This window comes from Nicotiana tomentosiformis, chromosome 8 (genome assembly GCF_000390325.3).
Source record: "Nicotiana tomentosiformis chromosome 8, ASM39032v3, whole genome shotgun sequence".
NCBI classification, from domain to species: domain Eukaryota; kingdom Viridiplantae; phylum Streptophyta; class Magnoliopsida; order Solanales; family Solanaceae; genus Nicotiana; species Nicotiana tomentosiformis.
In genome coordinates this window covers 113,823,427-113,839,958 of record NC_090819.1, presented here as the reverse complement: position 1 = coordinate 113,839,958, position 16,532 = coordinate 113,823,427, and the positions used below count along the sequence as shown (strand labels likewise).

The window sequence follows — 16,532 nt, the reverse complement described above, 5'->3', positions numbered from 1 at the left end:
CTGCATATTTACTTTTGAGACTACGAGGCGGTACCGCATGAGTTCTCCCTGTATATTTACTTCTGAGACTACAAGGCGTTACCTCGGGAGTTTTTCCTGCATATTTACTTTTGAGACTACGAGGCGGTACCTCAGGAGTTCGCCCTGCACATTTACCTTTGAGACTACTAGGCGGTACCTCGGGAGATATCTTTACATATTTACTTTGGGACTACGAGACGGTATCTCGGGAGATCCCCTGATGTTTAATTTTGTGTGTTGTGCTGTTATTTTGCTGTGTTTTACTTTTGTTTTATTCGCATGCTTTATTTGTTATATACCAGTGGGCCCTAACCTGACATCGTCACTTCTCTACTGAGTTTAGGCTTGGCACTTACTGGGTATCGTTGTGGTGTACTCATGCTACTCTTCTACATATATTTTGTGTGCAGATCCAGGTGCTTCTTATCAGCCCCGCTATTAGCTGAGAGTGTTTGCTGCTGTACAAAGACTTCAAGGTACATTTGTCACGTCCGTAGACCTCAGAGTCCCCCTCTATTCTCCCATATGTCAATTACCTTCTGCACTTCTTTTATTAGACTCTGGTGTATAGAGATACTAGTTTCCTTCTGTAACTTGTGACTTATGATGATTCCAGATTTTGGGAATACTGTGTATTACTAGAGTGTTGGTTATTGTACATGCCGAGCAACATTGTTACAAGTTATTTAGTTATCTGTTGCAGTTAGTTGTTAAGTTTTACTTCCATTTTGTTTCCGTATTGTGTTAGGCTTACCTAGGCGTAGAGACTAGGTGCCATCACGATATCTTACAGAGGGGGAATTGATCATGCCTACCCAGAATGATACTGACCCGGTTGAAGGTGTGTCTCATCTATGCTATCTTGACACGGATGAAGTTTGATGTGAGTAAGATTATGCTTGAGCACATGTCTCGAGTACGACCACTTGGGGCCCGCCACCTGTATTTCTCGAGTATGATTACGCGGCTTCTGAGGACACACCATGTGGAGGAGGAGTACCATTATGACAAGCCGATTCCGGTTATGCGTCCTCTTAAGACTTTTTATGTCACAACTATGATAGACACCCTCATTGCTGTTTTTCTTGTAGATCAGAGATTTATTCGTGTTGAGTAGATACTGTAGTTGTTGTTTGTTCACATGCGCCTTCGCGTTTCTAGGGGATGGGAGGTTGACTTAGTAGAGCTGCAGGAGGACCATCCCCTCTCCGCGGTCACTCAACAGTGGTTGGGCTTGGCCGATGGAGCACAGATGCCATCGGAAGAGGACGCAAACTCTATTCCCTCTGATGATGAAGAGTACATGCGCACCTTTGAGGGTGTTGATTAGGAGTAGGCCATGGTCCCCAGGGAGTTACCTTTTCACTCTTGTTTTACTATTTTGATTAGGGGTGCTCCTATTTGATTGTATTTGTACTTATTTTTTATTTGCCAGTTGATTTTGTTTGATTTGTTTCTTGCTTTCTTAGAAAATATGGTTTGCAATCGTAACTCTGAATTCTATCAGCTTGTAATAGTTAGTAATTAATTGTTTAGTTTCGACTCTTTCCGACAATGTATTTCGTCGACTGGATTCTTGAGGGATTTGAAGTTGAACGAGAAAAATACAAAAAAAATAAAAATTTTGAAAATCCAAAAATATGTTTTTTAATTTTTTTTATTCTAACTTTCATAGGTAGTTTAGTAACCACCCCTTGATTTTTATTTGTGATGCGGTTCTTTTCCCTTGAATGCATATGCCTTGAGAGTGGTGAGTGCCTTAGTTGTGACGCCTAGGCTCAGTTATGGACTTTTAGATAAGTGCCTTAAATTGGTTGATCGTAACTTTGCTAAACTACTTTGACTAAAGAGTCATGAATTATCTGATCCTAAGTGAGTTATGTGCCAATGTGCGAGTGCGGATTTTGTTGATATTCTGAGTATTTAAGTGATGTCCGGAACTTGCCCCGTGTGTGTGAAAAGCGAAATAGTAGTCTTGTTCGGTCTAGGAAGTGATACATGCATTTCTTTATTAAGACAATTATATGTCTGTGACCCGCCTAATTGTTGTGTATCCTAGTTAGCCCTTTTGAGCATGTAAAACTATTTCTTTGGCAACCACACTACAAGACAAGACTGACCCCTTTGTTTGAATTGACTTTTTGTTTGAACCTGTTGCCTCTTGTGAGCATTTGAATTTGTTATGAGCTTGTTAAAAGTTAAATACATGTATGGATGAGTTTTGGGTGGAACTGAGAAAAATTGAGAAAGGTGCACTGTTTGAAATTTGTGAGAGCCACTTGTAGGGAATTGAAAAAAAAATGAATTGCTTGAAAAAAATTAGAACTTTGAAAATAAAAAAAAAAGGTTGTGTATTTACTAGAAAGAAATTTAATTGATTCCTTTCTAGTGGTAGTTCTCATCTCGATTGTGCCTAAAGATATTGAGAGCTTGATGCTATTATGTGTGAAGGTTGGGGTTTGGGTCAACACAAGTGTGAGGTACAATTGTTAATGTATATGTGTTAAAGTTCTCAGGGAGGTGTGGCCACTATATCCATATGTATCCTACTCGTCCCTCAGCCTGCATTACAACCAAAATAAAGTCCTACTTTATCTTTTACTGAATTATCTCAATTAGTAAAGTATTACACTACGAGCAAGCTTATGGTACATTTTCTGTGGCGCATGAATTGTATTTCTGAGAGTGAGTGAATTCTTTCTATCTTGTGTTCCTAATTGTTCTTGAATTTTATTATGTGTGGAACTACTCTCTATTGTTTGTGTGAGGGCATGTAACTCGTGAAGGTAAGACAAAGTCGTTGACCTCTGTGTTAGAGTAAGTGAACAGGTTGTGAAAAACGCGTGGTGCTTTTGAGTCGAGTCTTGAGGTTAGGATGTTATGACATGGTGTTTAGTTTATTTTAAATATTCTTGGAATGATGTGTTAAGGAAGTTGTTTAATGAAAAGGTCATACCTATGTGAAGTATAGTTTGATCGCTCGAGGACGAGCAATGATCTAAGTGTGGGGTGTTGATGGTAGGCTAGAAACCCGTATTTTAGTCATAGTATTGCACTCTTATTATTGCATTTTACGTGTGTTCGAGCTTAAATGATAGTGAATTATACTTATTACTTGTTTTATGCCTTGTAGGAAATGATTCCGAGCTATTTAGGTAATTTGGAGAGAAATCGAACAAGTTGAAGCTTTAAAGTCTGAGTAGAAGCCCAAGAAATTTAGCCGGGATCACTTTTGGGGGTCGAGGACCAAGTCCGGATGTTAAAAAATGAACAAAACAATTTACTATGAGAAAACCTCACACTCGCGCCGCATGGGGCGCCGTGACGCGTGACACCGCTGTGTAATTGTTGCTGCCTGACAGAGTTTCACCTCTCTAGATTTCTTCACTAGCGCGATGCGACTGTACAAAATTTACAGAGTAGTTTCCTACTTCGGCTAGGAAAGGGTAGGTTCGACCGGGTTTGTTTTTACATGGTATAAATACAGCAAAACACGATTTTGAGGGGACTTTTGACCTATAAAAGATTGGAGAACTAACCAAGGCAAAAAGACTCAAGAATTCATCAATATTTTAACCTACAATCGATGCAATACAGGAGTTTATATCGAATCATTAAAATTGATGTTTTTTTTGTTTTTGAACCTTATTGAGATGTCTTACTCCATTGCTATGGAGTAATTTCCATTAGGGTGTTGATATATACGGTGTATCGATAACTTGATTAGGGATTCATTTTTTGATAATTGTTAGAATTAATTGAAGGAGCTTTAATTTGTCTTGTGGAGTTATTTATTATTTTGCTTAATTGAAAGAGGAGTTTGATATTGAATATTTTCACATCCTATGCTCTAGTTTAAATTCGTGATTCAAATAGGTAATCGAAAGAGTCTTGAATTTTTAATCGAACTAGAAAATAGAGGAATATTCGTTAGAAGTTACCCTTTAGATTATAACTATCATTTTATTATTGCAATTGTTTACCGTGCTTCAATTATATTAGTTACTGAAATTTATGTTTAATCGAAAAAGGAACATTAATCTCAAGTATAGTTTGATTATTGGTTGATTTCGTGAGAATCAACCATATTATAGAGTGAATTAACTGAAGAAGTGGATCCCGAGTCAGTTATCTTTCACCAATCTAGTCAAATACCCTTATCCCTCTCATTGATATTTCTTCATTGCTTATCTACTGTTTTTTCTGATCAATTGTTATTTGCTTAATATTTTTAGTAGTTAATCATAGTAATAGTCATCAAATCAAGTGTTAATTTTCATGGATAGTAATCAACTGGAGATTATTCGAACACTGTTTAAATCTAATCACTGTGGAGACGATAATTAATCTATATTATCTTTGATTAGCGAGCAATAATTTTGTGTTGTATTTTGCGCTCGTCACATTCCTGAGCCGACGAAGTGAGTCAGAGTTCGGTACTCAGGACTTAGTATTCTTCTTGGGCTTACGAGCCCGGGAAGCTGCCCTCTTTTTGGCTTCACCTCGGGACCCGGGGGGAGCCCGATGGCTTTCATTTACTTTTCTTCTCTCCTGCGACTACTCCGGGCTGTCCTGTCATGGAGGGATCAACGGATAAGGACGCATCCTTGTCCCCTTCCAGTGACCTAAATTCCTCGGCCTTAGGCAAATGTGCGAAGGAAAGAGAAAAGGTCAGAATTATGTAAGTTTGGGGTATAGTAATAACTATTCATATGAAAGCCTTACTATGAGAACAAGCCTCACATCTGCCCTTCGAAAGTTTGCACCACGCTCGCTCAAAGTATGACATCTGCTTGCAGATTCCTTCGATCCACTCCTTGAGCCGGGGGACAACATTGGGAACCTGGGCAACAGCCGCACGACCACAAATACAGATGATGAGAAAGGAAATAAAGGAAAATTGGCACTTAAGGAAAGACTACACTTACGAGATGCATTCCACTTCTCGGGAAATGGTTGGAACTCGGGAGGGGTCAGATTTTCAATTTTTACCCGAAAAAAGCACCCATGTCAGCCTCGGTCTTGATACTCATCGTTGCTTGAAAAGGGAGCCTTGCTGGCCTAGCGAACGAGCTTGATATGTCTCCCTCAGAAAATTCGGGGATTGTACAAACGGAGTAGGTGGTCAAGGGTGAATCAAGGAGATTCGACGTTGTTCACAAAATAATGTAGGAGGATCATGATCCTCTAAAGAGACGAGTGGATTTGACCGAGGCACACCTCGTACCTTTTACAAAAGGCTATAACTACTGGTTCTACCGGGCCCAACATGAAGGGGTAAGTGTAAATACTTAAATACCCCTCCACATGGGTAGTGATATCGTCCTTAGGTTTGGGAACTACCACGTCGTTGCCTTCCCATTTACAGTCCTATCAGACTATGGGAATGATATTTTCGGTAGTGGAGCATATGTATCTCCATGCTCCTTTACCTCGGTCTTGTTTGGCTTAGGCCTTCTCGACCTTGAAGTCGTCCCCGATTGAATAACCCCCGAGTATAAAACTTTTCATTGGGGGTTGTGGGGCTTCTTTTGGAGTAGCCACCTTAGGGAAAAACCACTCGGCATTTGTGGATGGGTGGGAAGATGAAGAGGCAGCCTGCTGAGGAACTGATTTGGAAGTCTTAGCCATCGTGATCTGGAAAGTATGAAGATTTGAAGGAAAAGTAAAAAGGTTTGAAGGAACAAGTATGAAAGTTGAAGAAAATAGTTTGATGGTTTGAAAGTAGGATGAATATCTGGGTAAAAACCTAAGAATAATTATGAAGATTTGAAAGAGTTGATAGGTTAGAGAATTCAAAGAAAAAAGCTTGGATCAGAAAGTAGAAGAAGTACAAAAGTTCGAAGCTTTTATAGGAGAAAATGCCATTAATACGTGGCGTTTCACATTCAGAGGCGACCAACCGATGATGGACACATGTCCGAAGTCAAAATGACGCGACTGATGGGACATTTCGGCTTATTCATCATCTCGGTTGTAACGTACAAAGGAAGGAATCGGGGTTCATATATCGTTTTCCATTGTTTCGGTGAATCTACTCTATGAGAAACGTGGGGACTATCTGTATACGGGTGAACTCGGGGTTAGTGCACACCCCGACTTCCCGGTAAGTCAAACAAAGTAAGAGTATGAATGTATGAGATCGAGACCGAATCTGAGAATTATTTGAATCAAGGCTGCAACCCGGTACTCGCTACTAGGCATGTCGAGACAACACTCCCCGAACCCAGAACGAACTCCAAGACCTCGAAAAGCAATAAAAACGGTTTCACACGACTAACAAATGGCTGTAATATCCTCACTTAACCAGATATCACAGTGCGATTCTCGCCCGATGTCGGTAGTGTATCAATAATTGACGAGAAAGGAAGATTTTTACCGTTTTTAGAATTGTACTAGGGATGAAACTCTCCTACTATACAAAAGGGAAACTTTTTATTCAATGAAGACATTGCAACACGCATATCAAGGCAATACAAACTTATTTCTTTGCTTTCTAGCTATTGAAAAGTTCTTATTTTAATCACTGTTCTTTATATATATTTGACTTTAAATCGAGGGCTTGGTCGAGGACAAAACTATTGTTCAGCTTAAATCCGAGCTCGACCTTAACGTCACAATTGGTCTGTTTATTCATTTTATCTTTAATTCGTTTATCTAACATTCTTAATTATTTGTGTTGAATCAATCCACGTATCCTTAAAACCGCGTACAAATTTAATTGTTATCCGTTTTTAGGGTAAACGAACTTATTTCCTCGATCAGTCCCAGTAACATGTAATTATTCAATTACACATATATTTCATATTTTTGTCGAAGATACCTTAAATATACGCCCTTCATTTCCTTTTACTAGTCTAGTATAGACCCGACACTTCCTTTAAGATATCATCTCTTGAGATTTTATTTTATTAAAATACCCTTATTAATGATAATTAAAATCCTATTAACAAGGCAATGATTGGGAAGTGTGGTTGCTTAATGATAAGTTAACATTGGAAGCAAATAATAAATCTCTCTTATTTGCTAAGATGAACAAGTAAAAGGAAAAAATTATAAATGTTATAAAATAAAAGCAACTTAGTAAAACATGAACAAGACATGTTATGAAATAAAAGCAATTTAGTAAAACATGAACAAGAAATGGAGATAGAGAGAAGGAAGAGATTTTCTTCTTCAATTGTGTGTATTTTCTTATCTATTACAAGGCCTTTATATAGGCATGAAAAGTGAAAAAAAATATGTCATTGAATATGTCATTAAGCATAGAAATATGTCATTGAATATGTCATTAAGCATTTGAGAAGATCATGGAGGAAGAGTAGACATCCACCATAATTTAATTTTTCTTATAACACTCCCCCTTGGATGTCCATAGATAATGTGCCTCGTTAAAACCTTATTAGGAAAAAACCCTATGGGAAAAAAAATTCTAGTGAAGAAAAAAGAGTACACATGTTTAGAAATCCGTCTTTTGGTTGCCTCGTTAAAAACCTTGCAAGAAAAACCCAGTGGGACAAAACCTTGTATGGGAAAAAGAGTACAACGCGTATTAACTCCCCCTGATGAGAGCATCAATTCACATCCTTGAACCTTCGCATCCAAATCTTGTACACTAGTTTCTTGAAGGTTGACGTCGGTAGAGATTTGGTGAACAGATTAGCCATATTATCACTTGAACGGATCTGTTATACATTGATATCACCATTCTTTTGAAGATCATGTGTGAAAAATAACTTTGGTGAAATTTGCTTTGTCCTATCCTCTTTATAAATCCTCCCTTCAATTGGGCTATGCATGTTGCATTATCTTCATATAAAATTGTGGGTAGTTTGTCACACTTCAAACCACATTTGTCTCGAATAAGGTGTATTATATACCTCAACCATACATATTCTCGACTTGCTTCATGAATAACAATTATCTCAACATGATTAGATAAAGTATCCACGATTGATTGCTTAGCCGATCTCCAAGATATGGCAGTGCCTCCATATGTAAACACATAGCCTGTTTGAGATCGAGCCTTGTGTGGATCATATAAATACCCAGCATCGGCATAACCAACAAGATCGGGACTACAATCATTGCCATAAAATAATCTCATATCAGTATTCCATTTTAGATACCACAATATGTGTTTGATTCCATTCCAATGTCTCCTTGTAGGAGCAGAGCTATATCTTGTTAAGACATTAACTGAAAAAGTTATGTCAGACCTTGTAATGTTAGAAAGATATATTAGTGCTCCAATTGCACTAAGATATGGTACTTCGGGACCAATAAACTCTTCATTATTTTCATGAGGTCGGAATGGATGTGCTTTATCCATATATAATCAATTTAAAATTATTTTAGTGTATGCTGATTGATGGAAAAAAAATTCTATCTTTCATATACTTAATTTGTAGACCAAGACAAAATTCTGTCTTTCCAAGATCTTTCATTTCAAATTCATTCTTTAAATAGTCTACTGCTTTAGGAAGCTCCCTAGGAGTTTCAATGATATTTAAATCATCAACATAATCAACATACATGGTGATTATAACAAATTTAAATCCAGATCTTTTTATAAAGATACAAGGACAAATTGAATCCTTCATGTACCCTTCTTTCAACAGGCACTCACTCAGGCGACTATACCACATGCGCCCTGATTGTTTCAATCCGTATAAGGATTTTTGAAACTTTATTTAATAATTTTTTTGGAAACCTTAATATGCTTCAGAACAATTTAAATCCTTCAATGATTTCTATTATACGCATATCACGTTTATCTTGTATTGCCACATTAAAACCTGAAATGACGACATCCACCACAGGAGAACATGTCTCTATATAATCAATGCCAGGATATTTACAAATTTTTTTGTGACACAAGTCGTCTTTATGTTTATCGACTTGCCTTTTTTTCCCCGCACAATACCTCCACTGGCTTTATACTTTCAGGTGTTGGGACTATCCGTCCAACTTCATATTTTTCAGGTGAAATTAATTTTTATTGCGTATTTTTCATTTGACCAATCATTTATCTATTCAAATTTCATGATAGATTTGAGCTCAAGATCCTCATCAATATTAATAATATTGAGCGCTACATTATACTAACAATATCGTCGACGATCATTTTATATCGGTTCTACTATTACCCAATAAAGACATAACTTATTGAGATCTCTTTATCTTATTATTTTCAGGTATCTGAGCCTTTCCCATGAGGTCTTATTAAGTGTTATGTCATGGTGCTCTTTTAGAGCACTTGCCTCCTTATTATGACCATCTTGAACATTTGCTCATCTCCTTTTTCAAGGAGTTTTATCTTTGGAACCGATTAGTCTATTATGCTTCATGCATGCCATAGACTCTATTCGTTATGAACTTTATTTCATTTGGAGCATTAGCAGCTGGATATGATATTTAACTTTGGGTCAGTAAATACGTCTGGCAATATTTTGCAAATGAATTATCTCTTGAACTTCAAGTTCACATTTTCTCATACAAGGATCTAGATGTACTCATAATAATTCATTACATGCATTACTTTTTCAGCTGTCCATTTTCTCCCCCTATTGTTGGGATCACTGACACATATCCCTAGCCTTATTTGGGGATCCATCTTTGTACATTGTGCTGGAATAATTAAATCATATAGCACATTCATATTTCTAGATGGAAATTATTTGGTTCCTGACCCTGAACCGATTGTGATAGGGAGAACTTATCTTAATTTGGCTAGATGCGTACAAGTGTTGTTGTATATTAAATAATACATCACATACCAAATTTTATTTTGGCAATTTTGTTCTCATAACTAATGGTTTGGCTATAATTGGAGGCATATAATTTCTGCTAAACCAACTTGGATTTAAACCAGTATTATCAAGATAAATAATCATAATTTATATTTTGGAACTGTGCTCTAATAATTTGAGCAATCAATCTTGCAAAAACCAAACTGCAAGTTGATAACAAATGCACATGTGACCAAAGAATAGATGCATCTATTAAAATCATATAATAGTAAACGGTCGACATGGCAGGTGACTGGACCTATATATTTATCACCTTTTATTAGTTCAGAAATCAAAGGATTCAATCCCAACTTTAACTGATAGATCATGAGAATATGCAGCACAAGAGAATTCTTGAAAAATCTTATATTTCTTCAATATATGTCAATATAATTCTCAATTAATTTTTCGCATTATAATTGAACCGAGATGGTCAACCGGTCATGCCAACTAATATTTATTTTAGTAACCTCTAGTTTACTTGTGACATATGATTCCATCATCATGCTTATATTTGTGTAGTACAAATAAAAAGAAAATCGGGTAATCTTTCATATTTATCCGTTATGATTATAGAAATATGAAAATATTCAATATTTCTTTCATTTATAATCTCAATATGCCAACCACTTTGACTCATACATTTGAAACTCAAAAAGTTTCTTTTGAGACTTTACAATATCAATGTCGTGAATAACACCATTCATATAGTAAATATCTCTTTCATGGAGAAGGCACAACAAAATATTTTTTGGCGTATCACATGTACGCGACCAATGACATATTCATGTAACCACACAATAATATTTATTCTCTTTATTTCACTCAAACCTCCCTTAGAGGTGAGTTGTGTGGTATTCATACAATCATGCATTGCATGTCTTTATTCATTACTTTTATCACATATTACAACATTCACCTTTAGGAATGGGTCTGCATTCTCAATGCTTATCACAAGTCATATTCTCTTCAATGAATGTATCATAATCGACGACATGCTTTATTATTTTGCATACCAATTTGATGGTAAACATTGCCTTCACATTTTGAAGAACTATTATTATTATTATTATTATTATTATTATTATTGTGAAGGCAATATTTACCTCTTGAGTTAAACTATTCATAATGTCATTTGGATATAATTCTCAACAATAGACTTTCGTTTACTCAAATCAGCTAAGTAATTAGTGTCAAACAGATATATGAAAATACAAAATAATATTGAAAATTCACATGTGGTCTTTGCTGCAATAAGCTTACTTCAAGATGAAAGTGATATGACTAGAACATTAAAAAATAATAATGTATCAAATAGAATAATATAGTACTACTAGTTACCATGCACTTTTATGGAAACTAAGTATTATGCTCTCTAGAAAAACAAAGAGATATAGCAGAACCTTTAATTGAAAAATCATTGACAATATTTTTAACATTATTTAAAAAGTCAATACTGGAATGACTCTACCATCTTGTTGCCTCCCACATCAATTATAAAATAGGAGCAGTTATGTATTTTAAGTCACAAGAAACCAAACCCTTTTTTTTTTAAAATTTAATGGAGTGTACTAAGAATATCGCGTACAAATAATAAAAAATTGGGTTGCAGAGATACAAACTCACTCAATTTTTCAATATACGAGAATTAAAAGTTTTGATCGGCCAATGCTAATTCAAAATATTTTTTCATTTGGATCGTATATTTATTTATCAATAACGTATGCTAGTTGTGCTATTAAAATTCCCCGAGATAAACTTACCTCACATTACCTTTTCAAAAGTCAGAATAGCGTATGGTGGTCAAGCATATATTTTTTAGGAAAACGTTCATTTAAGGGAAACTTTATATAAGGTTCATGCTTTTTTTTAAAACTAAGGAACCAAAGTTCCTCAAATGACTTTGCAAAAGCTGTAGTAGCTCCCCAATTTCTTGTACTTCATTTGGTCTTTGGTTTAGTACGTAACTCTTGGCTGCATCATTATATACTTCTGATTCTTATAATAAGATCTATATAAACAGGATACGAGATGAAAGAGATCATACGAAACTTACAACAAATATTAGAAACTCGTTCATTGAAATGGATATTGATAATGCAACAAAATAAAATAAGTAAAACATGGAGTAGTAATTAGTTTACATTTAAGTATTTTCCTTTATAAAGTAAAACACTTAAGAATATGAATGGATTTGTAAGAAGAAAATACTTAGCATTGGAAACTTCCATAACAAATAAAGAACCTATGAGAAAAACGAATAAGAAAATGAATTAATTAATAAGGATTAGAAACGTATCTTAGCATTAACATTATATGCCTTATCACAGTGTACTGGTCTCCTCAACCTTATTGTTAGTTCAGTTATGTTTGATACCATTCTTTGAAATTGCTAAATGAGAAAGAAAAGCTTATCTCTTCAAGATGAATATTAGGCACGGCAGGAACATGCCTTTTATGATGTAGGATAATTTTGTAGATATAAGTAACTCAATTGATTAGGACATCGTGCTGATAACGTGTTATAAAATAAAAGTAACTTAGTAAAACATGAACATGACATGTTATGAAATAAAAGCAATTTATTTAAACATGAACAAGAAATGGAGATAGAGAGAAGGAAGAGATTTTCTTCTTCAATTGTGTGTATTTTTTTATCTATTACAAGGCTTTTATATAGACATGAAAAATGAAGAAAAATTTGTCATTGAATATGTCATTAAGCATAAAAATATGTCATTGAATATGTCATTAAGTATTTGAGAAAATCATGAAGGAAGAGTAGACATACACCATAATTTGATTTTTCTTATAACAATAAACAAATTTCCTATCTTAAAATAACAATAAAACGTGTTAAACGATTCCAATGAGTAAAAGTTTTAGGAGATTCCCGGGAATCGAAACAATATAAAATCTTCTGATTCGTTTAAGATAACGTGCACAGAATCCGTGCATCATGCTCCGAGAAATTAAAAATTGATTGTTTTTTAATCCTTTCAAACAATCTCCGAATATCTAACTTATTGTAATATTCAGTTGCTTCGGAAACTACAGAGTTAATTATCTCTTTCAATAAATAATTGGTTATTCATTCTTGGGTTAAGTCAGTCATTTATTATTTGTTCAAAGTAATGACCAGTAAAACGGAACCAGAGGTCATTTTCTTTCTCTAATTTGATGTTCCACCAACCTCTTAAAAGTTTCCCAAGAATAATCGGAAGAAATAACGGAGTTTCATTTAAAACTAAACTAGAAAATTTTATATGGTATAATTCAATTATACACTATATTTATCATAAATAAATATATTTTAAATTAATTATAATACATAGTTCCCTAAAGTAACCTTTTCCTCTCTTTCTACTTTCATCTTCCTACTATAATCTAGCCGCCTCCCCCATCGACCTTAAACTCTTTATCTCTGGTGATACAATCTAGTCGGAAAAGTACCACTGGCCTCACTTGCCGTAACACTGCTGTCTAACCTTCTTTTTTGTTTTTTTTATCTCCTTTGTGCTTTCCCTTTCTCACCCGCTATGAAAATTTCTCATTTTAGTACCTCAAATTTTTCAATCCAGATCGGTCTCGTCATTACTTCCACTGCCGCCGATCTCTGGCTGGAATCCATGGCCAACCGATCGGATTTCTCAGATCTCAGTGTATTTCCCAAATTTGAATTTATTTTATTTCTTGTGGCCGAATTAAATACAATAAAATACGCATTATGGGCGAATTTTTGTTCATCTGACCGGATTTTGGTAGATACAATATGATAGTATTCTCAGATCTGGCCGGATTTTTGTTCGTCTTCACTTTTTAGTTTTAATATAATGTATATAGTGTTTTGCTTGGCCTTCTGTACAGATACACTCGAATTTGAGTGTATCCTGTATTTTTCAATGCAAATCGAAGATTAATTTTTGTGGTAGATCCCTATATTTTTTAAATTTTTATTGTTTGAATACAACCAAATTAAATACAATGTAAAACAACTAAAAATAAATACAATAAATTGAATACAACAGAATAGTCATTTATGAAAGTTCCCCTTTAAATGGTGTGAATCGCATCTCCCGTCTCGAAAATATGAATTCACTTGATCATATTTTAGGTGGTAAAAATACTCCGGGGTCGTTTGCTTATGAGATTAGGATACTAAATCTACATTAAAATTTGAAATTGTATTTATACGATTATAGGTGTTAGTTAATGCCGCTACCAATTTTGTAACAAAATCCTAGTTTTATAGTATAAAATACGAGACGGAATCACTGAAATCTTATTTCGTCAGTGAGAACTTGAGTAGGATTGATCCCACAAAACGACAATAAGCTTTGTTGCGCATAGAGGCAGATCCAGAATTTAAATCATATGGGTTCAATTTTAAGATTTTTAACATTGAACCTATTATATTTTTAAAGTTATGGGTTCATATCTATTATTTTTGCAATTTTAATAAATTTTTACATACAAATTTTTACTCCGCGTCGAAAGTTATGAATTCAATTGAACCCGTAACTATTAGGCTGCGTCCGCCTCGTTGCGCATTCAACTGAAATTGTCAGAAGTAAGTTTAATTGCATTTTAACCTACCCCCACACACATCAAAAACATGGGATAACAAAATCAGAATAAAGTTTATATGTTTAATACAAATGTAATATCATGGGCTGCTTTCCATCATCGACCCATTACCCCTTGGACGCGCCCCATGGCGTCCTGGTAAGCCTCCCAACGCCTAGTGTCACGATCGACCTCGTGGTCTCGGCAGCGCCAAGTGACAAGCGCGCATGCGCCTCTGTCGCCCCACCGATAATCAGTGCCAGCGCCTAGCGGCTGGAGAATTCCATCAGTGTCGCGCGCACCGACAATGCTGCGGGCACAAACCATCATGTTGCCAATAGCGCCGCACGCACAGACAATGCTCCGCGCGCAGACCCAATGCCAAGCACCAGCACCCAGCCGCTGGCAGATCCAAATAGTGCCGCGCGGGCCAACAACAATGCGCGCGCACACCCTCATGCTCAAGATAAAGTTGCTGCCATCGGACTTGCTTCCCTAGAAGACTAAGTCCTTTTCATTATAATTATATAGTAGTTTTACTTCATTCATTTTCAATGTGCTTCTACAGCTTTCTTAGGTCAACTCATGTAACTTTGGTTTATTTTTTTTAAGCATTATTAAGGGGGACCAAAGCATTCAAACATTCAAACAATTCTCTGTACTGGTGTCTCTCCCCCCCGACACCGCATTGCATCTTGTAATAGCTTTCATCATCATCAATACAATCATCAACTTTCATCATAAATTGCTCATTTTCCGCTCCTCAATTGCTCACGACATTGGTTTTCCTGTACGACACTGACAATCTAGTCTAGTGTACGGCGATGACCTTAGTTGGCGCATAACAACCACACAGACATCGGTTGCTTAGCCTTACGTCGCCCTTCAAAGGAACTTCAGGAAGACGCCGCGTAACGGTTGGTATCAGAGCCTAGGCTCGACATCGGATGAGGGAACTCACTGCCATCATCATCACCATTTCTGACCATGGTGAATTACAGGGATCGCATCACGACCCTAGAAGAGATGGTTGACGCATTACAGCCCATCGTGGATACGTTGCATGATCTAAAATCCAGCCTTGTGCAAAGGTTGGACGGCCTGGACCGCAGAATGCGGTAGGCAAAAATTGACATAGCAAACATCAGTCGAGACTCTAAGGAAGACTGGTAAACGGCTGCCGTTGAGGCAACCAAAATTCATGGCAAATTCGAGGACCTCCAATAGGAGCGTGCCGAGGATTTAGCCCATCGGGAACTAGAGGCAGACAGACTGACTGTCATGCAACAAATCATAGACAACTTGAAAGGCCACCTCAATGTTGTCAATGCTGCCCTTCAAAGCCTGCTCAAAGGAGGTGAAAACCAAATCAGGGGTGCCATAAACATCGCCCCCATGCCACAAAAGTTGAAAATTCCGGAGCCCAAACCATACAACGGAGCCCGGGATGCTAAAGAAGGAAAACTTCATCTTCGACATCGAACAATACTTTGATGCTGTTGGACAGTTGGAGGAATCCAAGAAAGTAGCAACTGCTGCCATGTATCTTCAAGGTGATGCAAAACTCTGGTGGCGAGGCAAATACGAAGTCATCAGGGCCGGTGAAGATACTCTCCAAACATGGGCAGAACTGAAGGCCGCCATACGCCTGCAGTTCTTCCCCGAAAATATGGAATATAATGCACGGAGAAAGTTGCGTGAACTCCGCCACACCAGGTTGGTGCGGGACTACGTGCGTGAATTCTCTACACTCATGCTAAACATACAGGATATGGGGGACAAAGACAAACTGTTCGCATTCATAGAAGGTTTGAAACCTTATGCTCGTATGGAACTGCAAAGACAATGGGTAGATACCCTGCCAAAGGCTATTCAAGTTGCACAGTGCCTTGAGGATTATCAGTTGGAAACTCAGAAGGACAGGCCCCAACCGCCTGTCCGGGGAACCTAGCAACGGTGGCCCCAACAGAAACAGGGGAGATCGAGGTGCATCCAAATCTAAGACTCCTTCCTCAAGCAGCAACAATGCTGCATCAGTCAACAATAATCAGGGGAGAAAGACCCCATCAGAATGCCGTCATTGCGGCGGGGAACATTGGAACAATCAATGCCCTAATACCCAAATCAATGCTCAACAAACTGTTGACGATGATG

At 36.7% G+C, this 16,532-nt stretch overlaps 1 protein-coding gene across 1 annotated transcript; it reads left to right on the top strand.

The window, feature by feature from the left end:
• The first annotated feature begins 15,825 nt into the window (after nt 1–15,825).
• LOC138898011 (uncharacterized) lies at nt 15,826–16,329 on the top strand. Its single transcript, XM_070184042.1, has one exon. The coding sequence runs from the start codon at nt 15,826–15,828 to the stop codon at nt 16,327–16,329; it is 504 nt and encodes a 167-aa protein (XP_070040143.1).
• Nucleotides 16,330–16,532: the final 203 nt, after the last annotated feature.